At 31.2% G+C, this 25975-nt stretch overlaps 2 protein-coding genes across 2 annotated transcripts in view; both read left to right on the top strand.

Annotated features, from left to right (window-relative positions):
* The window catches only part of LOC134710903 (fibrinogen-like protein 1), a 132348-nt gene extending 123529 nt beyond the window's left edge, over window positions 1-8819 (top strand). Inside the window, exons 6-8 of the mRNA XM_063571316.1 lie at window positions 5329-5425; window positions 5648-5812; window positions 8526-8819. Of these exons, the coding sequence (XP_063427386.1) occupies window positions 5329-5425; window positions 5648-5812; window positions 8526-8779 (516 nt within the window). The 3' untranslated portion in view covers window positions 8780-8819. The remainder of the gene's footprint in view (window positions 1-5328; window positions 5426-5647; window positions 5813-8525) is intronic.
* LOC134709374 (uncharacterized) lies at window positions 1722-4196 on the top strand. The gene is made up of 5 exons (XM_063569543.1): window positions 1722-1827; window positions 2470-2544; window positions 2692-2763; window positions 3598-3657; window positions 4153-4196. The coding sequence occupies exons 1-5, from the start codon at window positions 1722-1724 to the stop codon at window positions 4194-4196; spliced, it is 357 nt and encodes a 118-aa protein (XP_063425613.1).
* Window positions 8820-25975: the final 17156 nt, after the last annotated feature.

Here is a 25975-nt window from a genome sequence, read left to right as displayed (position 1 = left end):
AGAAAAATGGAAGCTATGAACTAAGGTTGAAAATGCATACAAAGAATAAAAGAATTTTTATATCATATTTTTTCACATTGACTTACAGAAATCAACACTGATTTACAGGAATAAAAACTAAAAAAAAAGTCTTACCTGAAATATATTTTATAAAGATTAAATATTTGATAGAAATTTACAAAAGTGTGATCAATATTTCTGAAACATGATATAGACAGCTGTTATATTTCATATGATAACAATATCATGTAATTTCTGTTTTGTCAAAATACCTCATCAAATAATCGTCTCTTTTTATTTTTCATTACAAGGAAATCATCTGAAAATTTCAAGTTCAAAATTCTTCGAATTGGATGTGAAATTGTCATGTTTTAATTATAGATTTTTTTTTTTAAATTTTATATAATAAAACATAAAACTTGTATCTTAAAGATTGTAAGGCCGTAGAAATCAAATGTATTTTTTCTCATTTGTTCGTCAATTCGTTCGTTCGCTCACTATGTATTAATAACAAAATTCTGTTTTGTGAAATTAGGACCATTTTTTTTACAACATTACATCTAATCAAGTCCCTTTCAAATTTAAATTTTATTTAAAGCAATCGTACTAACAGTCATATAAGTTAAATCGCTAAACAAAATAAGGCAATTTGTCACATATAACTCAAAAGAATGCCTCTCTTAATCCTAATGACTATTTTAAAAAACGTAAGGTATAATTTGATTGTTTACAAATGAAGGTTTTTTTTAGGTTTTCCAAAAAAAAATATTTTCAAACGTAACTTCTTACGAATTACAAGTAAAATTTTATTTTTCATGATTTTTCAAATTAATTTACGGGTATTCAAATTAACAAACATAGACTAATGTTTATGCTTGGTGATAAACCATTTTGTTTCTACAATTACAAATAAAGTTTTGTCAGTTTCAAATCATAAACAATAAGACATCCTCCGTTTTCCTTTTGACTCTTAGCAGATTAGTCGTCCAGAGTAATGGGAAGTGATACGACTGTTATATAAGTAAGCGGTTTAACTTTTACTTAAAAATCAGGTTTCATTCATCTTTTTCTATATAGGGAAATACCTGTACAAAGTCGTTTTTCCATTTGTTTGAAATATTTGAGCTTTGTTTTTTGTCATTTGGTAAGGAATTTTCCGTTTTTGTTTTCCTTGAAGATCGTTTTTTTTTTGTTATTTACTTTTCAGGTAATTTTTTATAGGTTTCTGACATCCCTTGTATGCATTCACCCTTCCTTGTTAAATTTTACATGCACATTTGTTTACTTAAAAACATTACCAAATCTACATTGACATATGCACAATCTGGTTTACGGACGAGTATAAAATGCAGCTTTGTGATTACTAAGTCTCTTTAAATGTTATCAAATGATCTTTATTTCTATATATACTAAGGTTATATCTAGATTCCACTTTTTTATGTTGTCTACTGCTAAATGTTCTTACATATTTTGATTTCTTTTATTGAATAACATTTTAATATCTATGTTCATATTGCAATTGCAAGTTCGATATCGTCAGTTTATTTATTTCTAAATGTTTTACCAATCGCAATAACAATTATATATATACGCCTTAATTATAGTAAAAACACATTAAAATGAAAATAATACCAAAATCAAATCACGCTTTTTTTCTCTTTATATTCTATACGCTGTATGGCACATTTGGCATTTCATGCATTTTCTGCAAAAACTCCACGATGAATACTTATGTTTATTTATTGTTTATCTGTACGTTTGTAACCAAAGTTATTTGGTGTGACACAGAAGCAAAGATGAAAATCTTGGGAAGTCTTACTGCCACTGGTATGTATAGATTATTTTGCTTGGTAGTGTCTTTCTTTTGAAGTCATTTGAAAATTAATGTTAATTTATCATTGGCCCTAGCATTAAAGTTTTAAGATTTAGAAAAATGTAAAAGCCAAAAATTTCATATTACTTGACCATAGATTGTATATCATTTTTTTTTATCTTATTTATAAAATAAACTTTCCAGTAAAAAAAACACATAACACTATCGTTTCGGTTTATGGTGAAGATTGGTTCCTATAAAAATCTGTAAACACACTGCATTGGTTGCACTTGTCATAAATCAAGAACCAGATGTTCCGTGGCTGTCGTTTGTTGGTGTGGTTCATAAGTGTTTCTCGTTTCTCGTTTTTTATATAGATTAGACCGTTGATTTTCCCGTTGGAATTGTATTACACTGGTCATTTCGGGGCCTTTATAGCTTCTGTTCGTTGTAAGTCATTGCTCCGTGGTGAAGAGCGTACTTAGATCTATAAAAGTTTACTTTTACAAATAGTGATTTGAATGGTGAGTTGTTTCATTGGCACTCTTCCACATCTTTTTATATCTATCAAACAACTAATGAAACGTAATGTTTAAATTATAGACTTAAATATTACCCTGCACATTTTGTTGATATGACTATTTTTTTTTATTCAGGTACAATGAAAAACTTTGCAAAGGACACCAGCAAAACAGTTAAACTTGCCACCGAGATTAAGAATATGCTGAACGGTTTGTATTTTGCATTATTACTAAGAATTGTTTCATAAAAATGAATATGTGTTCACCCCCTAAATTTGTGTTCTATGTACTACATAAAATTGAGAAGATATTGGATAATGTTTGCACCTTTTTAAAAATTGATGCTTTGTTTTACAGGAATGTGTACGTATAGCAAATATCAAAACAGTTACGAGAAGATTCATAAAAAGGTTCAGAATATCTCTACAGGTACTTTATATATTTTAAAAAACGATGTCAGTAGTGCATATGCTGCAATATATGTTTATTTTGATAAATCACGTGACAGATGAAAGTGCTAGATTTTAAACATTTCATAAGTGTTTATTTTGTGTTAATTCTATTTCATATATATTATATAAAACTACATGTATGTCATATATGAAATACCCTCTGGATTCATAGTTTAAGGATTATTAAAACATTTAAAGTTTTAAAATGTTTAAAGTAAGTTCGAAGGAACAGATGCATATTTGAGACTTAGTATGTAGGTCATTATACCAACAACTGATAGCTGATGCATTTGGTTTAATTTTAAGTCTGTGTCAAGTTATTATTTACCAAATACCAGTACAATGTTACATACAGTCATTTTGTGCGAGTTTGACATCTTAAAGAGTCAGACAATATCAACCAAAAAGGTTGCTCTGTATTTCATTTTATGTACTTGAACTTGGTTTAGTCTTGTGTCAAAGTGTGTTTTCCAGATACTAAGTAGGTTACTATCACATGACTAGATGTGCAAAGGAATCTTGTTAGGATTTTGCAGGTCAAATCTTAGATTAAACATCTAAATCTTCATTTGACTTTGTAGAAATGATGTTAACACCTTAACCACAGCAAAAATACATCACTTCACATAATGATATAAAAACACAAGTGTACACACATTATTCATCGTAACTAATTTCGAATAAAATAATTAAAAAAAAACTTTTTATTTTTTTTAATTACAAGTGTTTATATTTTTTTGTAAATATCAAACATTGTAAGGGGTTGTATGTTGTTCTTTTTTTACTCAGGAAGTATTCATTTGATTTGTAGACATGGAGGTGATCAAAGAAAAACTTGACAAAATACAGAACTTAGTCAGTAACATTCAATGTGAGTAAAGCGTTCACACAGTTTGCCAATATATTCGGTAACTTTAGCTACTCTTTGTTTAAAAAACAGAATATTTTTTTATAAATAGAATTTGTTCACAGTTCACAAAATTACATAGACACCAAATGAAGCTAAGTATATTGAAATGGCAACAGAAACAAAACTAAATTTATGAGATTTTTATTACAATTATTTGAATTATTTATATAAAAATAAAACGCCAATTTCAATAATATCGTCTAGAAAGCTACAATATTTTGAAATCTCCTAATAATACCTTCAAGCTATTTGTTAAAATCACAAAAAAAACTGAACTCCGAGGAAAATTCAAAACTGAAAGGGATTGAACGTGGTTTTTTAGCGCTAAACCTCTCACTTATGACAGTCGCATCAAAGTCCATTATATTTACAACGATGTGTGAACTCAACAGACATAATAGGTAAGTTAACTGTTAAAGAGAAGACCATTTCAGAAATTTTCTATGTTTTATATAGGCAATCCAGATGAGATAGGAGGTTGGACTGTAAGTATAAACTAAAATGTAGTACTCAGTAGTGGTAGTGGTGGCTGTATTATTTTGTAATTGTTTACTTACGTTCCTTGTTGTGAGAATCAGAATGTTTTATGTTATTATATTAATATGTTTTTTAATTATCATAAGAATTGCGTTGTACGAGTAATGAAAAAGGAAATTATACCATAAATTAGCGATCGATTTGAAAAGCGGAAATGTTTAACTGTGTGATACAGAATTGTATGTGTACTAAACAATGAAGTTAAATTACTTTATACACCCTTAATAAAAAAAAACGTTACGTTTATTATTATAAGGATTATTCATTCATTCGGAAAGGAGTTCTGTTCAATAATTGATAGTATTAGTGATGACAAAAAAAATAAGTCAAGCAGTGATTTTCAAATTAACAAACCAGTCATGGGAAGAATTTGAATGTATGATTTGACCACCAATTCAGAATTATTCAAAGAAACTGACAGCTATCATCAGGCTTTTTTCTCTTAATTAATGATGTTTGTTTGTCATATTTTGGAATTTCTGTCAGATTTGCGGAATCTTCTGGGTTTTTTATAAGTCTTTTACATGTATAACAATCAGCCATCTGTTGAAGTCTTATAAGATTATAATTTGTTTTAAATAGTTCTTGAGAACTTAAACTTGACAATGATAAAGCTATGAAAAGTCATGATAGAATATTTTCAAACCAAACTTTGTATGGCTAATATCTCGACAGCAAGCACATTGATCTACATATATGTGTTTGCTCTTTTGGTTCCTTTATTAACCCCTATCAATATAAACTAGTATTTCTATCGATTATTGAATGCTTGTCTGTGTTGGTATCAGAGCTCCTGATATACTTTGAGAGTAGTTTCCTCAGTCCAAGTCTATATATTTTTTATATTACAATTACTTGTTCTGTATTTTGTGTTGTTGTCTAAATACATACTAGAAATGAGGAGTTTTTATACGTGGTAAATTAAGTGCAGATGTATATAAAAAAAATGCTTTAAGTTGGAAATTATACTCAACTGTATAAGTAACATTAAAAATTAATTATAATATCTACAATTTAAGAAATGTTGACAACAGAAAAAAATGATCGGATTTGTTCATATGGGTAATGACGCTTTTCTTTTGTTGCACATGTTAGGTTATTCAAAAGCGGTATGATGGTAGTGTTGAATTCAACAGAAATTGGAAGGATTATGAAAATGGATTTGGAGACAAACGTGGAAAGTTCTGGTTAGGTAAGACAGATAAAATTGTATATACATTCCAAAGTAGGTTTATAATATTTGTTCGTAATATAATGGTTTCCCAGTAAATGTAAACTATGGCTAAAAGACTATATGTATACATTCTGTATACCAATCATCTTTTTTCCATTACATTACTTTGTGGATAAAACATACCTTTAGTTAACATGTAGTGTTTTGTTGTAGTCATTAATATACATACATAAATTTCAGGCAATAAGAATATAGCAAAACTAACATCTGAAAAAAATCATGAACTTAGGATAGATGTGGAGGACTGGGATGGAAACAAGCATTTTGCAGTTTATAGAAGCTTTTCAGTAGGCGACGCATCTACAAAATATCAACTCACAATCGGCAAATACTCAGGAAACGCCGGTAAATATTAGAACTTATTTTGTGGTGTTAAAGATGGAGTGCTCTGTCTTCTTTTGCAAGAAAACATTGCATATATTGGCATTTGAAATAGTTATCAGAGGGTACCAGGATTGACGTGCGTTTCGTCTACATAAGACTCATCAGTGACGCTCATTTCAAAATATTTATTAAGCCAAACAAGTAAAATATTCACATTTACATTACTGTTTATGGATGATAATTCACCAGAAGAATCTGCTATTTTGTAATTCCTACTTAATGGACAAGAACCATCAACATATTTTAGCTCACCTGACACAAAGGGCCAAGTGAGCTTTTCTCATCACTTGGTGTCCGTCGTCCGTCGTCGTTAACTTTTGCAAAAATCTTCTCCTCTGACACTACTGGGCCAAAATAAATTAAACCAAACTTGACCACAATCATCATCGGGGTATCTAGTTTCAAAAAAGTTTGTGGTTACCCGGCCAACCAACCAAGATGGCCACAATGGCTAAAAATGGAACATAGGGGTAAAAATGGAGATTTTGGCTAATATCTCTGAAACCAAATCATTTCGAGCAAATTTGACATAAGGGTAAATAAGTTTATCAGGTCAATATTTATCTGCCCTAAAATTTTCAGATGAATCGGAGAACACGTTGTAGGGTTGCTGCCTTTAAATTGGTAATTTTAAGGAAATTTTGCCATTTTTTGTTATTATCTTGAATATCATTATATATAGATTGAGGTAAATTGTAATCAGAAATGATGTTCAGCAAAGTAAGATCTACAAATAAGTCAACATAACCAAAATGATCAGTTAACCCCGTAAGGAGTTATTGTCAACATAGTCAATTCTTGATAATTTTTTGTAAATGTTTGTTATCCTCTACAAAAATCTTCTCCTCTAAAACTATTTAAAAAAATCGAACCAAACTTGTCCACCATCATCATTAGGGTATCTAATTTGAAAAATGTGTCCGATGACCCCGCCCGTGAACTAAGATGGCCGACATGGCTAAAAATAGTATACAAGGTAATGTGCAAGTTTTGGCTCATATCTCTAAAACCAAAGCATTTAGAGAATATCTGATGCGGATAAATTGTACATTAGGTTAAGATCTATCTGCCCTGAATATTTTTAGACCAATCGGACAACTTGTTGTTGGGTTGCTGCCCCTGAATTGGTAATTTAAGAACATTTTGCAGCTTTTGGTTTTTATCTTTAATATTATTATAGACAGAGGTAAATTAAAATCAGATCTACACATAAGTTAACATAACCAAAGTGGTCAATTGACCACTAAAGGAGTTATTGCCCCTTATAGTCAATTTCTAACAAAATTTTTTTTAGCAAGATTTTTCAGTAAAGTACAAACACATCACCAACACCAAAACACAATTTTGTCATGAATCCGTCTTTGTACATTATTTAATATGCACATAGACCAAGGTGAACGACTCATGCTCTTTAGAGCCTCTATTTTTTTTTAATTTTTATAAGATTTTGTCATACAGATAGTCATGTGCATACACACTTAGAGTTTTAAGCTTAAAAGCTATATTTGTTCGTTAGGTTTATGATCATTGCATCAAATAAAAATGCGAAAGAGTTCCGCGGAACCCAGTGTCTCGCCTACTTTTGATGTCAACTGCAGGTTAAACGTATATGAGAAAGACAATTAATAAAAATATTCCTCTCAATACTATCTTTTGATTGTAAGAAGCTTCTGTCCAAGTTTGGTAAAAATCAAGGATACTTCATGAATCTTTTATGTTTTAAAAACTTAAACTGCAGACTGTATGTTATGTTAATCATTTATAAGTAAAATACGGATAAACAGGTGCAAAATTTTAACAAAATTTACTTCTATATACTAACTTTTGGTCATAAACAAGCTTTTGTCCTAGTTTGGAACAAATCCAGGATAGTTTAAGAAAGTTATTAAAATTTTAAAAACTTTTACAACAGAGTGAATGTCATGTTTCCTTGCAGAAAACTAAGTTCATTTATGGATTTTTTTTTACAAAATTAACTTCTGGATACTATCTTGTGATCATTAACAAGCTTCTGTCAAAGTTTGGTAGAAAATCCAGAATAGCTTAAAAAAGTTATTAAAATAAAATAGAAAGCTTTGTTCTGTCAACCTTTAAACAAACGGAGAACTGAGGTCGGTCCTTTTAATTATAAGATTACATGAATACTTCAATCTGAAGTTGCCTCGAATAAAGAAAGAAAGCCATTAAGGCCGTGTTCATTGATAAACAACTGAGAGGCGAAATATAGCAATGGAATTTTCTAATCCATAAAACAAAAACATAATGACTATCAAAAATAATGACCAAAAGAACAAACAACGTTTTCCAAAACCCAGAACAAAACATATATAATTCAAGACTGAGCAAAACGACGAAATATATGGACTGTATATATCTAGCTGTAAAATAACATGTCGTGGTTAATATTGCATATATTGAAATCTCGTATCATTCAATTCCGTCTGTGTTCACTTTATTTTCTTACTCATGATGATCCTGCATTCGTTGACATAACACCGTCTTATATATAGACAAAGAGTATTCTTATGATAACATTACACAAGTTGATATTATACTTACTTCTTCGTAGATTTGTATAGATTATGAAGAACTTATTTGGAAGAAAGTGCTCGATCGTTGTTGGGGATGATACTTAAAAAGGCCGTGAAGTTTCATTCTTTCTTTTCTTTTACAGGTGACGGAATGAGCCAATTTAATGGGATGAAGTTCTCAACATATGATCAAGATAACGACAAATATGGTTACAACTGTGCTGATCATGTCTACTTCAAAGGTGGATGGTGGTTCAATAACTGTTGGAATTCAAATAATGCCGCCATTCTAAATGGACATTACACCCATAGAAATAATACTTCTCAGGGTATTATTTATAAATTGCTTAAAAAAATCTCTCTGAAAAAATCCACCATGAAGATTCGGAGGTTGTAATTGCGAGTATTACTATCAATAAATGCAAGCAAATGATATATATTCTTAGTGTTCATTTTTTCTTTATATAATTTAATTGAATACGTGTGAAATGATTATATTGATGAAACTTTAATTTTATAAAAGAGGAGCGAAAGATACAGTCAAACTCATAAATCGACAATAAACTGACAATGCCATGACTAAAAAAAGAAAAATTCGGACAAAAAATATTGTAGACAACATACAACATAAAAAAAACAAAGACCAAGCAACACGAACGCCACCAAAAATTGGGGGTGATCTCAAGGGAACAGGATAGAAATTACGACGCAAGGAACATAATTTTATATAGTACATCCGAAGAGCTTTTTTGAATCATACACTTTGTGTTACCGATTTTTTTCAGCTTATGTTTGCTTGCAATATCCTTTCCAAAATGACCGCTTCCCCTGTCAGTAAGTTGGGAAAGGAAAAAATCTTATTGTTTCAGTCTTGTTGTTTCCTATTCACATTGGATACTTACTTTGGTACTTTACTTGTTGTTGTTTTCTTTTTCTTTTTCTTATTTACAAGCTTTCTACTGTATCTTCGTATGAAGAATACAATGAAGCCAGTATTACTCTTAAACTCAACTTTCAGTTATATGATTCATATTCCGTCATACAAAAAAATGAGCGACTTTAGTTTGAACGGCACCTATCGTATTGAAATGGGTTGATATCTTTAAAAAAAAATGATAACTCGGAAGTACATTTCTAAACATTCTGAAGGAACAAAAATAAAGATACATTGATTGTTGTGTTACAAGTATTTGTATACTTTCCTACGTACGGTAGTTAATATAAAAACAGGGAGATGTTGCATGAGAGACAATTATCCACCAGACTCCAATGACTGGGATATAAATAGGTATAAGAAGATGTGGTATAAGTGCCAATGAGATCAATCTCCATCCAAGTCCCAATTTTAAAAATAACCATTATAGATCAAAGTACAGGACCCTACATAGAGCCTTGGCTCACATCGAACATCAAGATATAAAAGGCCTTAAAAAAACAAGTGTGAAAGCATTCAAAAAAGAAAACCAACGGTAAAATCTATGTAAAATATAAGAAACGAAAAACTTGTATATGAGCGTTCAGCCTAGCAAATGGTTGAATATCAAATAAACTACTTAAGGGGGTAGACCTTGGTTCAGGGAGACAACTCTTTAAGTCAGTTATACGTTTGTAAAAGTAAAGTTTCATCAATGTATTTTAAGCATTTACCTGAAACTGATTTGAAATAATCTATGTAACCTTGAAGCTTAGAATATATTAATGAAAATGGTTGACACAAACGTACTGATGATTTTAAAAGTTATTTCCTCAACCGAGGTCTACCTCCTTAACTCAGTTTGATTCAGGAAGTAGGTTAAAAACACGAAAGCATCTAACATTGAGTCAACCAACACATAGTACCGATCTATGGGTACTCGCAGTTGTAAAAGGTAGTCCGAGATAAATAAATCTAATGAATCGATCATATTTCTCAGACAAAATCAAAGTGTCAAAAATAAGAATTCAAAACTTTTTCTTTCATTCCATTGCATGGGTCAATCGGTTCAAGGTTCTGCGCTTTACCAACATATATTTAATGATGATAGATTGGTCGGCCAGGAAAAATCATTACAAGTATATTCGAACGAGAAAATGTTAGTGTGATATTAATATGGATGCACTTTGTTTTAAACCGAGAGGGATTTCAACGAAACATTTAAGGAATAACAGTACTATAGTTGGAGAGTTGCAACTGTAGATGTGACGGACGCAAATGTAGTTTTACTGGCAACGCGTAGCAATACACGGTGGCAACTCTTCAACTACTGTACCTTTATTCCGATTCTAATGCATAACAAAAAGAAAAAATACGATAAAACTTGAAAAAATGTCTCAATTTGACAACTAGAAAAAAATCCGCAAAACTTCATGAATGATTTTGGCACAAAGACTTCATGGCTAAACGTGACGTTATACAAATGAAAAAATTTAAACTGGAGGTTATTACGTTACCTGTACGCTTCAAATTCGGATAAAATTACATTAAAACGGCGAATTCGAGGGAGGTGTTTTTTTAATTTTTTGAGTATATAGTAGTAATCGAACATTTTTGTATTCAATCAATTCAAAATGGCAAGTCCCTCCTTAGTTACGCCTAGTCAACTGTTGATTTGACGGCAACTTTTAGCCAATGAAAAAAAAATGTTACATCCAAATTGCATTAGAATCAAACATAATTCTGATCAGTGTTTGATCACAATCTTAAACACCTATCCTGTCTATCTAGAACAATTAAAAACGGTAAAAACAGATTTGTCATATCTAAATTATCTGCCTAACTGTCGATAGATATGTTTTACAAGTGTCAAAAATCTATGGTAGCTACAAGATACCTGACTGTTATACTTAGCATAACGCTTTAGATCCATTCAGCGTTCTGGCTTTTCCAGGGCGAATTTATTTTAAAAATTGATTTAGAAGATGAACATCAATATAACAGACAAAATCTAAGTTACTGAAATCTAAAATGAGTGAGACCAGTGCATCTACAGGAGAAGCAATTCTGGCATAATCGCCATGCATATTCACACGCCATCAAAATGTCACAATCGGTAACAACTGTTTTCGTATCACATGTGGAGCAGAATCTGTTTACCCTAATGGACCAATTGAGGCCAGACCCAGTTGCTCAGTTTTTTGTTTTCTATGCTCTGGCTGGTGTACTATTGTTTTTCTGTTGGCTTTTTAATTTTTTAGCCATGGCTTTTTTTTATCAACTTATGAGATTGAATGTCCATATTTTACGCCTATTTTTTGAAGATATAAAAATGCGAAAACCTTCTGTTCGTGAGTTGAGACAAAGCCAACAAATTCATTATGGTAATCGCTCACACCTCAATTAGAGCAGTTTTTAAGTAAGGAGCACATTTTCTGTTTATGAGAGTCTGACAAGTATGAACATGCACGCGCACAACTTATTAAATTATATATACAGTAGCCATACGATGGAACAGAGAGCATAATGCTGCTTAGAAATGGGAATGTGACAACTAGAAAGGTGACATCAATACGTCTGTCATATATTCGGGTGTGAAGTCGTCAGTATTAAAATATTGAGGAAATTTTAGTAGATATCAAGCAATCCTTCTAGTTTCGGCAGTATCCCTTATCTCCAAGTTCATTGGGTATATATACGATGCATGCCGCCACTGAACTCTGTGGTGCTATATATATCCGAGAATGAACCTAAGGAACTTTTTAAGATTCTTGTCTGTCCGTTATTGAGAAGGACGGTAATGTATGAATACTACATAACATGACCAAATAGTAGGGCTTCTACTCACAGAGGCAAATGTTTTAAAACTTTGTTTATGCAAGAGTGACGAAAGATACCAAAGGGACAGTCAAACTCATAAATCTAAAACAAACTGACAACGCAATGGCTAAAAACTCTTTCGTTATCGTGAACATTCAGTATGTCGGAGTATCGAAATGGTTGATCTCGAGCATTATTTCAGTACAAGTGTTCAGTGATTGGATAATGGTGCCATTGTTTAAGGTATCGAAAAAATCCAAATCCTATAACAATACATCTTTGAATCATTAGAAAATAAGGCATGCTTCTCACTCATGCATAGCTCCGATTCTTTTTTTAGATGTGCCTAAATTTTTATCCCGTTCTATTTTATCAGTTCTACGTGTTAAAATTCATTGAAATCAAGCATCAATGAAAAGAAAAAGTTGTCGACATGTGTATATGCTGTCGTAGATGCTGTACTGTTTGATATTAAGAAGTTAAATGAATTTCAAGATAGAAACACAATTTAAGCCATACATCATTTAATACTCAATGTAGTTCGATAAACTAATTTCGATTTGAAAAAAACTATCTAACAATCTAAAATCTAATCCCACTCGGTTTACTGTATATAAACCCATTGTTTTCTGTTTTATCAACCTGGACCCTTAACAAGGAACACCATGCCGAGATAAATAAATCACTTTGTCTAAACCACACTGGCAAAATTTGTTCGGACTCGATGGTATCTAACATCCGGCACAATGACGGAACATTAATAGACAGAAGAAAGCTAGGTTTCTCCTTATTTTCTTAATTTTTAATGATATCGAAGAATATATATACATATACAACTATTTTCTATTGTGATATGCAATATTTTCTACAATCGAAGAAATAAGCAAAAATGCATGTCAAAATGACGAATTAAGTGAACCTTGCCTCGAAATTGTTTAATTTCTCGTTAAATTGTTTACATTATACGGAAAGAAAGGTACGAGAAGATAGATACTGACACGGAGATTGTAAAACTAGTCGTTATGAGCATCTCACTTCTTGCATTTCTGTGTATGGAACGAAAGAAATGGGCCATGTCAAATAAAAATACACACGAATCAGACGTCAATGATGAAAGTGAAGCTCCCTTTAAGGCCAGATAAAGATTGCAAAGTAAAACAAAAAAACATTCAGCTAATTTCATTTCTGATTAATGAAAATGCAATTAAATCATATGTAACTTAACAGACTGAACCATTTAAAGAATAAGATGACTCCATTCAGCGACCGTTTTGAGGAGCGATCATTCTGGAATGAGTACACGGTAAATGAATAGCCTTTTATCAATGCTTGTTTCAATTTCATTATAACATACTGATAGGAATATATAAGTTTACAGATTATAAAGTCGTAATAGTCAATTATCTCAAAAACAAAAATTAACTTTCTAACCTAGGCGCCTTGTTCATAAATAAGTCTGGGTATAAATTGAATCAACGTTAAACTTCATGTATTTTGTTCCAAGTATTCATAATGAATGTACATTTATTTGTATTATTAATTTATGCCTCCGCAATCAATATGATTCTATGTGAAAATGAAGTAAGAATGCGCATCCAAGGGAGCATAACTGCCACAGGTACGTGTATTTTTAGATATATACAACTTTCTTTTATTTAGGCATTTCATCATTTCTAATTGCCCTTTTTTATGTTCTAAAAAGTTCGAATTTCAAAGAACTATTAATTTTGTACTTTCTAATGCGATATCAAGAAAATGCATACTTAGTCAAGAATATTACAGTTGTTATCCATTCGTTTGACTTTTTTCCAAAGCAACCGGGGAATTGGAACCCTTCGAATAATTTTTTTTTAGATAAAAACGGGAATTGAATGTCTGGGGCTGAATGAGACACACTATAAAGGGATATGAATATTTTCTTTAAATAATCAAGAACCTGAATTAACATCTTTAATTGGAATCACACTGTTCAACATATTTTGATAGGATGTTATGTTAAGTTTTTTGGATTCTTGAAGAAATTCAAAAAAATATTTACTATTGTTTTATATTTGTCTAATTTTTTTTTATTAGTTTTTTATTAGACCTTAGAGGATTAATCTTTGACCGATTTACTAAAAATATATCTATTGAAATGTATGCAGGTTTTTAGTTCTCCTACCCTAAGGAGCCAAGTGAGATATTCTGTATGAAATCCTATATAGAGGATATTGTCATTTAAGGTAGCCCAATACAAATAATTTATACCTCCAATTCCCGAATTTCAAAATGCTGTAACTTTCTTTATAATGCTTGAAAATTTATAAAAGTGGTATTTATGGATAACTAACATATTACTATTTCAAATTAATGCAATTTTAGTATTTCTTATCTAATTATTTAATTAATTAATTATTTTATATTTTAAAAATATTATACAGGCTGCTTCGCCTGTTACAGTAGTGAATCTAATTGCAAATGTTCAAATCATCGAATTCGCTTTTGACAGGTACAATGGGAAACATAACTGAAAATTCCAGAAAAACAGTCAAGCTTGCCACTGAAATTAAGAATATGCTGAACGGTTTGTACATATACATTCATTGGTTAAATTGTGTATTAAAAATTTAAAATAATGCAAGATCTACTCATGTTTTCTTGTAGTATTACAAGGTTTGATTTTAAGGACTAATCTCAGGCTTTCGTGGCAATGTTCTGTGTACATGAATGCTAAAAAAGCAATGATAAAGCTTGCTTTACTTAACGCACTATAAATTTAATAAGATATTTCCGCATTATCTCCAATTTTAAAATTCAGTTTCAATTGTTGCAGCACAGTACTAGGAAGAAGTTGTTTTAAAAGTTTGCTATCAAAAATCAAGAAATAAATCAAATTGTAAACCTTTTACAAAACTCTAAATACTGCAATATCAGGTTACAAGAAAAACGCAAAATTGCTAGCATAAAAATGTGTGTTTACTAGAAAGGATACCATTGTGTTTTAATTTTTTCTTGTTAACTAGAACTTAGTTATTACAAAGATATTGAAACTGACTTTCTTGTATGTGTTTTTTATTATTCAAGTTTTGATAAGCAACTGAACGGAATAAGTATGGATGGTGGTTTTTTTAAAGGATCTTTAAACAAGGATTTGAAAAAAATCCAGCATTGTGCGCTACAAATGTTAAAATCGCGATTTATTTTCCCCACAGGTACAATGGAAAACCTTACTGAAGACTCCAACAAAGCAGTCAAACTTGCCACTGAAATTAAGAACATGCTTAACGGTTTGTTCACTTCTTTTTATTGCATCGTATTATTAATTACTAATTAATGTTATTTAGTTTGGGCAAAACGTCTGTAAAATTGAATTAAAGTCTTATCATTTTTATGCTTTGTGAATTCTGTGTTGTAATTATTCATTTCCTCATTTTTAAAGTCTTATTCCTACTCAAATCCTCATCAAAACTGAATACTACAGCCTTAGTAACTTATCATTTATTTACAAAGAATGGAGATCGTCATGGGTACACTATTTCAAACCAAATGCAAACCATATTCATACCATGGACAATACATGGCATAGACGTTGACCATAGGTAGAAGAACATAACGCTAATTGAGGCAAAAATTGTTTACCAATGTTCAAACCTTATAAATATATCAGAAAAAGATAAATCAACCCATTTTAACATGCATTAACGCCAACACAAATTAAACGTATCACAAACAGTAAAATTGAGAATGGAAATGGGGAATATGTCAAAGAGACAACAACCCGACCAAATAAAAAACAACAGCAGAAGGTCACCAACAGGTCTTCAATGAAGCGAGAAATTCCCGCACCCGGAGGCGTCCTTCAGTTGGCCCCTAAACAAATATATACTAGTTCAGTGATAATAATTTCCAAATTGTACACAAGAAACTAATATAAAAATAATACAAGACTAACAAAGGCCAGAGGCTCATGACTTGGGACAGGCGCAAAAATGCGGCGGGGTTAAACATGTTTGTGAATTCTCAACCCTCCCCCTATACCTCTAACCAATGTAGAAAAAAAACGGGTTAATTCAGCGTATTGCCATGTGTTTAATTATTCTCCATTGAATAGGTAAGGCGAAACAGCTGAGTTCACACAAAACATGTTTAATCCTGCCGTATTGTTGCGCCTTTGACCTTTGCTAGTCTTTCTTTTAATTTGGTCGATTTATACATATGTTGAGGAGTTATTTGTAACGTCTGGTTTTTTTTCTGAACTATTATACTCCGGGTGGGACTATCTCACTCTTTCTTTTAATTTGGTCGATTTATACATATGTTGAGGAGTTATTTGTAACGTCTGGTTTTTTTCTGAACTATTATACTCCGGGTGGGACTATCTCACTGTGTTGAATACCCGTTGTTGCAAATTATGGCCTTTAGCTTTAGTCGAGGTTTTGTCCCTTTGACACATTCCCCGTTTCCATTCTAAGTTTTAAAATGACTGATCAGACAACTGGTATGATTGTGAACACATGTCTTTAACGACTTTGTGTAGGTAGCACACTCATGAAGTGTGTATAGTTTGAACATGCTTAAATGTAACGTGTTACATGAGATATGTAAATTCTTCACGATGCTGAGAAATAGAAAGTTGAAAATTCGGAAGTTGAGATCATAACGTTGGCTATATATTTTAAATGACGTTGTCCATCTAGATCAATTTAGAGGAAAACATCAAGTTTCTGCAGGATACGTATTAATCTTAAGTTCAGCACTCCGTTTGTCATAGATTCTAAATAACGTCGAATACAAGTACTTCAATTCTGTGTCTTATGAATGATTAAATAAATCAAAACATATCCATATCCACCTCACTATTGATTTAAAAAGATATCTCACATTATCTTTGACTACCTCCGTAAATAAAAAACGTGGGGTCAGTTTCATGATTGTAAAAATATTATAGAAAGATCTTTAATACGTTTTTATACAATTTGCTTATAGGTTCAGCTGTTTCTCAAACCACGCCTCTTTTGTGGAGATAATTAATTATGTTTACGTACTGGTTTTCATATTATTGAAGCCTGTTTTCAACCATCTAGAATTTTTTCGTTGGAGTTACTGTCTAATTCACACTCCCTCAGACATTTGACATTTACATCTTATTTGATTCCCATATAATACTGTGGATTCATTATTAATCGTTTTACACCGATTTTCATAGATTTTGTGGGTACAGTTTAACCACGAAAATAAACGTTCAACAAGTGACAAATTTTCTATAGACTTGTATGCGAACCTCGCCAAAGCCGTGAAATTAAGTATCCGCGAACATACAAATTTGTATTTATCCACAAAAATTGGTACCTACGAAAATAAATGAATCAAGACCACAGTATACGAAAGATCTCTCTTGTCATCATTTAGCCTTTCTGTGCTATGAACCAAATCAATAAGTTTTATATTTTGAACAAAAAACCTGACACTCTCAAATAATTACTTACTATTAAAGCTCGTTAAAATTCTTCTGATTTTGTTTGATCCTCATATGTTGAAATTTAAAGTATATTTTTAAAAACATCGGTATTTCAACACAGATGCTCATGTCATAATTTTTTTTCGACAGGTACAATTGAAAACATATCTGAGGACTCCAAAAATACAGCAAGACTTGCCACTGGTATAAAGAATATGCTGAACGGTTTGTTTATTTCTTTTTTTTATCAAAATGTTTAAATGTTTTGAGCCCGCCATATTATTTATGTGCCTATTCTAAGTCAAGAGCCTATAGTTCAGTGGTTGTCGTTAGTCCATATTTGTTGTATTTGTTTTTAGTAAACTGTGTTGTTATATTTTTTATATTGATTTTTTTTAGATTTTTCATGCCGTGACCTGTTGTAGCCGATCAAACGAAATCGTTTTTTCTTATTGTTGAGGGTCTATAATTTCTTGAATCCACTTCACTTGAACTTTGGTGAATGATTGTCTAATTATCAATCATACCACATGTCTTATCACATAAGTTTTAACTATTATAACTTTGTTTTTTTGTTTATGTTAGGTATGTGTTTGTATAGCGAAGGTCAAAAGAGCTACGAGAAGATGGAAAAAGAGACACAGAAGGTCACTGCAGGTATTAAATACATCAACTTATTAAGACTAAGAGTTGTGCACACATTTAAATTCAAATGCTTAAATGAAATTCGAATTCCATATAGCATATTTGTTCTTTTAATTTTTTTAGTTCTTTTGATTTATTATCTTTTACTCAAAATAACACACCAAATTAATTTGTTTCTGTTATAGTACTGTTAAGGTAATCATTGTCGCATAGCAAATGCTTGCAGACTATTCTGCATCTTCAAATATTGAACATACGGGTAAATGGTAATTATATTTCGATTCAGTTAGTTTATTTATGTTTGATACATGTATCTTATTATTCAGAAATTGATTCGATCAAAGAAAAACTTGACAAAATACTGAATATTGTTAGTGATTTAAAACGTAAGTAGAAAATTAAACTTGCGTAAAAACGGAGAATATTGTATGATAACGAGGACGCGTGCTTCCAAAACTGAAGCTTGATCTATATGTAAAATAATACTTTGTTGAATAGAAGAATTATAAAATTCAAAGTATTCAATCGCTTAGAAAATATAACCAAAATTTTTAAAGTTCTGATTGGAAAAAAAGTGCATTTTTTGAAAAAGTAAATCCATTTGCATAAATAGGTCAAGGGTAATTAAAATTCTGATGAAAATATTACACAAAGTTATAGAAATAATCTTAATTTTTCAAGAATGTTTTTTCTTTTTTTCTTCATTTTATGATTTTATGTCATTGTATGTTTGTGTTTACCTCTTGTTTTACATTTGAATGTGACGTAGTGTTTTTAAAATAAAGCATAGTATATTGTATTGTTATATTAAGACAATGGCCATGGGCCACTGCCAAAAGAATGTAAAGATATCACAGTTCCTGGATTACAAACAATTTACCCTGACGATCACAGATATGTATCTGTGCAATGTGAGGAAGGAGGATGGACTGTAAGTATATTAGAAATTTTAATGCAATTATTTCATATCAATGATTCTGATTGGATGACAGTAAGCGTAACATACTCTATATCCCTGTCTATAACTAAGGAAGCCGACATTTTAAATTGCAGTAAATTTTGAAATGTTATTTCTGCAATAATAAGCAAAACAACTCACATGCTGCACCTTTAAGTTTGATTATCATCAAATTTAATGACATTCCGAAACCAGAAAACGCCTGGTGTTTACGTTTGAACGTCGAAGGCGTACCTGTGACGTCACCTAGATTAGGTTTAAACAAAAATAACAGCTTTTTGCGAAAGTCTCTCCGCAATGCGTCGCCCGGTTTACTAAATTTACGACAGTAAAACTAAAGATGGACGTCCGCAAAGCTCTAGATACAAAACAGTTGTTAAAGAATAAACAAGAAACAATAAGGCCGTACTTTAACCTATAATGGTTTAATTTTTACATTGTTATTTGGATGGAGAGTTGTCTCATTGGCACTCACACCACATCTTCCTATATCTACTTAGATATCGATGTTTCAACTTTTTAATTTTCTATTAATTATTGTCATTTATAGTAGATTTAGTAAGTACTTTTCATCCTAGTAATGTGTTAATGCTACACCACTGTTTCAGGTCACTGATCGCTGGTGACTCATAAGTGTTTATCGTTTTATAATTAGAATGGTTTTTATGTTAGAAGTTCAGTGTTTTACACTTGTCATTTTTAGGTCCTCCTTAGCTTGATGTTCGATGTGAGTCAAAGTTCCGTGTTGAAGGTTGTACTTTGACCAATAACTGTTTCCTTTTTGCATATTGTGACTTGAACGGATAGTTGCATCTTATTGACCCTAATCCTACATCTTCTTATTTGTAATGACATCAGGATGATATATAAGTGTCATTTGATGTGTTTTAGTTTTGATTTTGCCTTTCGATGTGGGACTTAATAATTTGAATTTCCATTGAAGTTTTTTGTCATTTTACTTTTTTCAGTTGGAAGGCAAACGGAGCACAACTCTGTAAAATTACTAATTCAATAGTAAAACCATACAATAACGTATATATTCTAAATTCTAAGCAACACATACTTTTTTTTTATCATGTTTCCTATGAATCCTTAAAAAGTAGTCATTAGATTAACTATAATTTATTCATTTGAGATTTAACGTAAGTATGGGGTCCTGACCTCAAGGCTTCCTCCTAAATATCATAACCACATAAACTATTTCACTAGTTTTTTTTTAAGAAAGTTCATTCCAATTCATAAGCTAGATTTTAGAAATACAATTTGTATATTTGACAGTTGTTTTCCATTCGTTTGATGTGTTTTATATTTTGCTATTTGTTTAAGGACTTTCCAATTTGAATTTTCCTCGGAGTCTATTATTTTTGTGATTTTACTTTTGACAACAACAACAGTTATAAGAAGTAATCATATGGGTAATTAGGTCTTTCCATAAAAAACTTTTCTGTGGAAAGACCTTTTGTATTTGTTCTGATTATTATTTTTTTTTTCCCGCCAAATTTTGTTCTTACGATAAATGTTTGTTTCGAAAGATGTCGCTTATATATTTCTCATATTGTATTGTATAGTTTATACGCTTTTACATTTCACCCTGATAAGCGGAACCATTTTCTTTGTAAGAGTTATCTCCCTCTTCACTGTTTATCATCTGTGTGCATCGCCTTCGTAACAAAAAAAGATAACGACAAAATTCTTTTTAGGAATTGTTCGTTAGATCGTCTGGAATTTTTGGCTAATTTGGTTTGAAGCGATTCGATGAAATTTTATAGGAGTTATCTACCTTTACGAAATAAATTTATTAACTTATAAACCATTTACCGTATAACCCTGAAATGTTTTGAGATCCCTAGGTCCTGACTTAGAAAATGAGGTCAAGGTCAAAAGTCATAGTAATGAAGATATTTTACATTTGGTCTGATACCATCTAATGACATCTTATAGGAGTTAATGCCCCTGAAATGATCAATTATAAGGTTATTTGAATACAACTTCAACTTGAGTCATTAAAAAGCCATCTGACCTTTAACAAAAAGTTAGGTGACATATGACCTTGAAAAATGACAACCGGAAGTGACCTTGAGAAAACCGGAAGTACATATTTTTGCACTTTTTTCATGTAAAAGTACTCGGAATCCATATATTTTGTAATATAGATACATGAGCTTATCACTCGAGACTTAAAATAACTTTCGATCAACCGGAAGTGGCCACTTATATGTCGTTGTTTACATAAAAGTAGATAGAAACTATATATTTTTGGAATCAGAGTGAAATAAGCTATCATATGAGATTGGAAGAAACATTTCCTTAACCGGGAGTAGCATATTATCTCCTTTTGTTCATTTTAAAGCAGATCAAAACCATATATTTATAGCACCAGTTTGAGAAACTAGCTTCTTTTCACAATTTCTTTGATGTGGAAAGACCTTCAATTGTTCTCTGAACAATTGGTTTTTAATTCACTTTTTTTCTATTTTAATGTGTTAGCTTATACAAAAGCGGTATGATGGTAGTGTTGAATTCAACAGAAATTGGAAGGATTATGAAAATGGATTTGGAGACATACATGGGGAGTTCTGGTTAGGTAAATCAAATAAGAACTTATAGAAATTTCAAAGATTTATTTTCTCCCAGTGTAATAAGGTTATTTTTTTGTAATATAACTTTTTACCAGTAGGTGTACATCTGTTTTAAAATCCTTCCTAGCAAATCATAAGATGTTAATTTATGCTTTAAAAATGGCCACACCTCATCATATTTTGAAAATATTCTGTGTATCAAATATTTTTGCTCTTGCATTTCATCAACTTGTGGATAACAAAGCTTTAATTAAAATATTTGTGTTCTGTTTTGTTATAGCCATTGATATACAGACATATTTCAGGCAACACGAATATAGCGCAACTAACATACGAGGGAAATCATGAACTTAAGATAGACGTGGAGGACTGGAATGGAAACAAGCGTTTTGCAGTTTATAGAAACTTCTCAATAAGCGACGCATCTACAAAATACCAATTGACCATTAGCAATTACTCAGGAAACGCAGGTAAATAAAATGAAATAGTTTGTGATGCTAAAAAGGTAAAGATCTGTCTTCTTTCCAAGACAAGATTGAATAGATTACCTTAGCCCTATTTAACACAACCTTTTGGAATTTTGGATCTTCAATACTCTCACACTTTACACTTGTTTGGCTTTTTAACTATTTAGATCTAAGCGTCTTATGTAGACGAAACGTGCGTCTGGCGTATTAAGTTATAAGCCTGGTACATTTGATAACTATTTACACCACTGAGTCAATGATAATGCTGGTGAACGTTTCGTCCGCGGGCTATTACCAGCCCAATAGTCTGCACTTCGGTGCTGAAATGAACATCAATTATTTTGGTAATTTTTATTAACTAACTGTTTGCAATCGTATGAGTTATTCGAAATGCTAAGGTTGGTCTTATTGCAGAAATAGATTACCTTAGCCATATTTGGCACAACGATTTGGGATTTGCGATTCTCAATGCTCTTGAACTTTATACTTGTATGGCTTTTTAACAATTTTTATCTGAGCGTAACTGATGAGTTTTATGTAGACGAAAGGCGCGTCTGACGTATTAAATTATAAGCTTGGGACCTTTGATAACTATTTACACCACCAGATCGATGCCACTTCTGTTGGACGTTTCATCTCCGGGACAACCGCCCATTAATCAGCACTTCAGTGTTGACATAAATATCAATTATATGGTCATTTTTATATATTCACTGTTTGTAAAAGTATGAATTATTTGAAAAAAAAAATTACTGAACGTCACTGATGAGTGTATGTAGATAAAAGGCGCGTCTGGCGTATTAAATTATCAGCCTTGTATCCTTGATAACTTTTGACATTTTAGACTTTTGCGTTAATGTTAATTGAATGATTTTTCACACGCATAATCTGCCTTTTTGCGATACTTACTTAATGGACATGCCCTATCAACATATTTTTAAAGAGTTTTAAAGATTTTTTCATAGAGATTGTCATGTTCATAAACCAGTCGAATTTAAAAATTTTTAAAGCTGTACGTGTGCGTTCAGTTTTTTTCTCATTGCTTTAATTTAAAATGGTAGAGATGAGTCCTAAAATTTGCTTTAGGTACAGAGTGGTAAAGGGTTGTTTTATTTTATAAAAATAATTGTTTCCGTGTTATTTTCAAAATAAAACATTGCCTATTTGTTCAGTCCCCATCAACATTGTGATAAAATTGATAATAAATAAACATGACTATTACGCGGAATTAGAGTCATGACCATCAAATTTAGCATACTATGCTTGAATCATTTTAGCGTATGCCTTTTAGCATATGCTGAATTAAAATATAGCATACGCTAAAATAATTTAATTTAATAATTTAATCCGCGTCATACATGACGACCAAATTTGGTCAATCTTGCTATCAAAATTGTTGGGTACGATATCTAAATAAACTCATCATAGATACTTAATTAGGCTAATGAAGTATTTTGGCAGATTTTTTAACGTTTTCGTTTAAATTTAGACCAATGAAAACGCATGTATTCTGGCAGATCATACACTTTGCTTTTTTACATCTGAAATGGTTTGGATATTTATAGAATATTGTGATTTCTAGTGCAAAAGTACAAAAAGTGTCCGTATCTCTTTTTCTCGTAAGAATAATCTAATAAGATTGAGAGAAAAAATAAAAGCGTTTTTAAAATACCTAGAGAAAAATATTTATTTATTTAAAAGGGCACTTTAGTATACTGTACTATAATATAATTTAATATTGGTTTATGTTCTTCTTTTATGCCGAAGAATTAATTATTTTTTTAAAAGAGCTGAAATCGGTCTTTTGACGCTCCAATGGCTGATAAAATTCAACAGACTTCTTCTATCTGATTTTACTACTAATAACGAAATTAAGAATTATCCATTTCAAGCCGTGTCTATCGATACAATACTGAGAGGAGAAATATACCAAAGGGATATACCAAGCCATTAGTCTAAAACATACTGACTAGCAAAAATAACAACAAAACGACCAAAAGACAAATAACAGAACCCAGGGCATAGATAATTAAAGACTCAGCAACACGACAAAGTATATCTAGCAGGATAATAACATGTCGTGGTTAATGAATGCATCCATTGAAATCTCGTCTCACACAATTACATCAGTGTTCAATTGTTTATTTCTTTACTCGTGAGGATCCAACATTCGTTGACATAATACCGTCTTATATATATTCTCAATGCTCTTCAACTTTGTACTTGTTTGGCTTTATACATATTTTGATATGAGCGTCACTGATGAGTCTTATGTAGACGAAACGTGCATCTGACGTACTAAATTATAATCCTGGTACCTTTGATAACTATATATATAGATAAAGAGTATTCTTATGATAACATTTAATAAGAGAATGACGACAGATACCAGAAAGAAGTCAAACTTATAGATTTAAGATTTAAACTGACAACACCCTGACTAAACTTAAACAGACAAACATTTACCCAAACGAACTTACTTTAACTAAATCTAACATAAACAGCAGCAGTTGTCCTTTTCTAGATTTAGACATTTCAATTTCAAACGGGAAACTTCACACTAAAATTTACGACAAAAGAGACGATTTTTCATTTCCTATTGTTAATTTTCCTTTTTTAGACGGCGATGTGCCTTTGGCTCCATCATACGGTGTTTATATATCGCAACTCGTTCGGTTTGCCCGTGTGTGTTCTGATGTCATAGCAAATTAAAACCTAACTAAATTTCATTATCTTTTGAGGCGAGATGTATAGGGGACACAGCCACGTTAACTTTTATTTCTATAGAAGTCGCTCTTCACTATACTACTACCTGTCGATACGTTTATTTTTGGCATTGCACAAGTCATGTCTTCTTTGACTATTAATGACGTTAAAATACTAAATTCCTGTGATGTGATGTGTTTTAGTCGATTTTAGTCTCTGATGCATGATTTTTTACTATTAATTGGTTTTGGCTTTTAACTAGCTGTCAGTAACTGCGAGTACTCTCAAATCGTATTTTCTTGTTAATTCGACCTGTTGATACTGTTTATAATGCTTTTTTTGTCATTTTTTATTTATATGGATCTTGGCTGTATACCAGCTTTGATTATTTGTAATATCTTCAATTTTTCACTTATTCTTACAACATTTGTATAAACTTCAAGATTATAAAAAACCGGTTTTTTTCTAAAGTTAACATTGATTGGTTAAATATTTCTCAGTGTGTTTGAATTTATTTGATAGCCTTTTGGTCATGACTGTTTGTCTCTAATATTTAATTAACTGTGCATTTGTATTCAGATATCGCAGATCAAATTTATTCGTTCTTTGTGTAATCATACGTTTTTTTGATTGAGTTAAGTCTGCTAATTGATATTTTATCGTATGTTTTTATATGTTGTGATGTTATGTTATTGTTTCAGAAAAAGGGAGAAGGTTTGGGCCCATTAAAACGTTTAATCCCGCTGCAAATGTTTGCACCTGTCCTAAGTCAGGAATCTGATGTACAGTAGTTGTCGTTTGTTTATGTAATATATACGTGTTTCTCGTTTCTCGTTTTGTTTATATAGATTAGACCGTTAGTTTTCCCGTTTGAATGGTTTTACACTAGTAATTTTGGGGCCCTTTATAGCTTGTTGTTCGGTGTGAGCCAAGGCTCCGTGTTGAAGGCCGTACTTTAACCTATAATGGTTTAATTTTTAAATTGTTATTTGGATGGAGAGTTGTCTCATTGGCACTCACAACACATCTTCCTATATCTATAAACAGACAAATAATAGTACAGACACA

The sequence above is a fragment of the Mytilus trossulus genome, chromosome 3, assembly GCF_036588685.1.
Source record: "Mytilus trossulus isolate FHL-02 chromosome 3, PNRI_Mtr1.1.1.hap1, whole genome shotgun sequence".
NCBI classification, from domain to species: domain Eukaryota; kingdom Metazoa; phylum Mollusca; class Bivalvia; order Mytilida; family Mytilidae; genus Mytilus; species Mytilus trossulus.
This window is presented reverse-complemented; position numbering and strand designations above follow the sequence as displayed.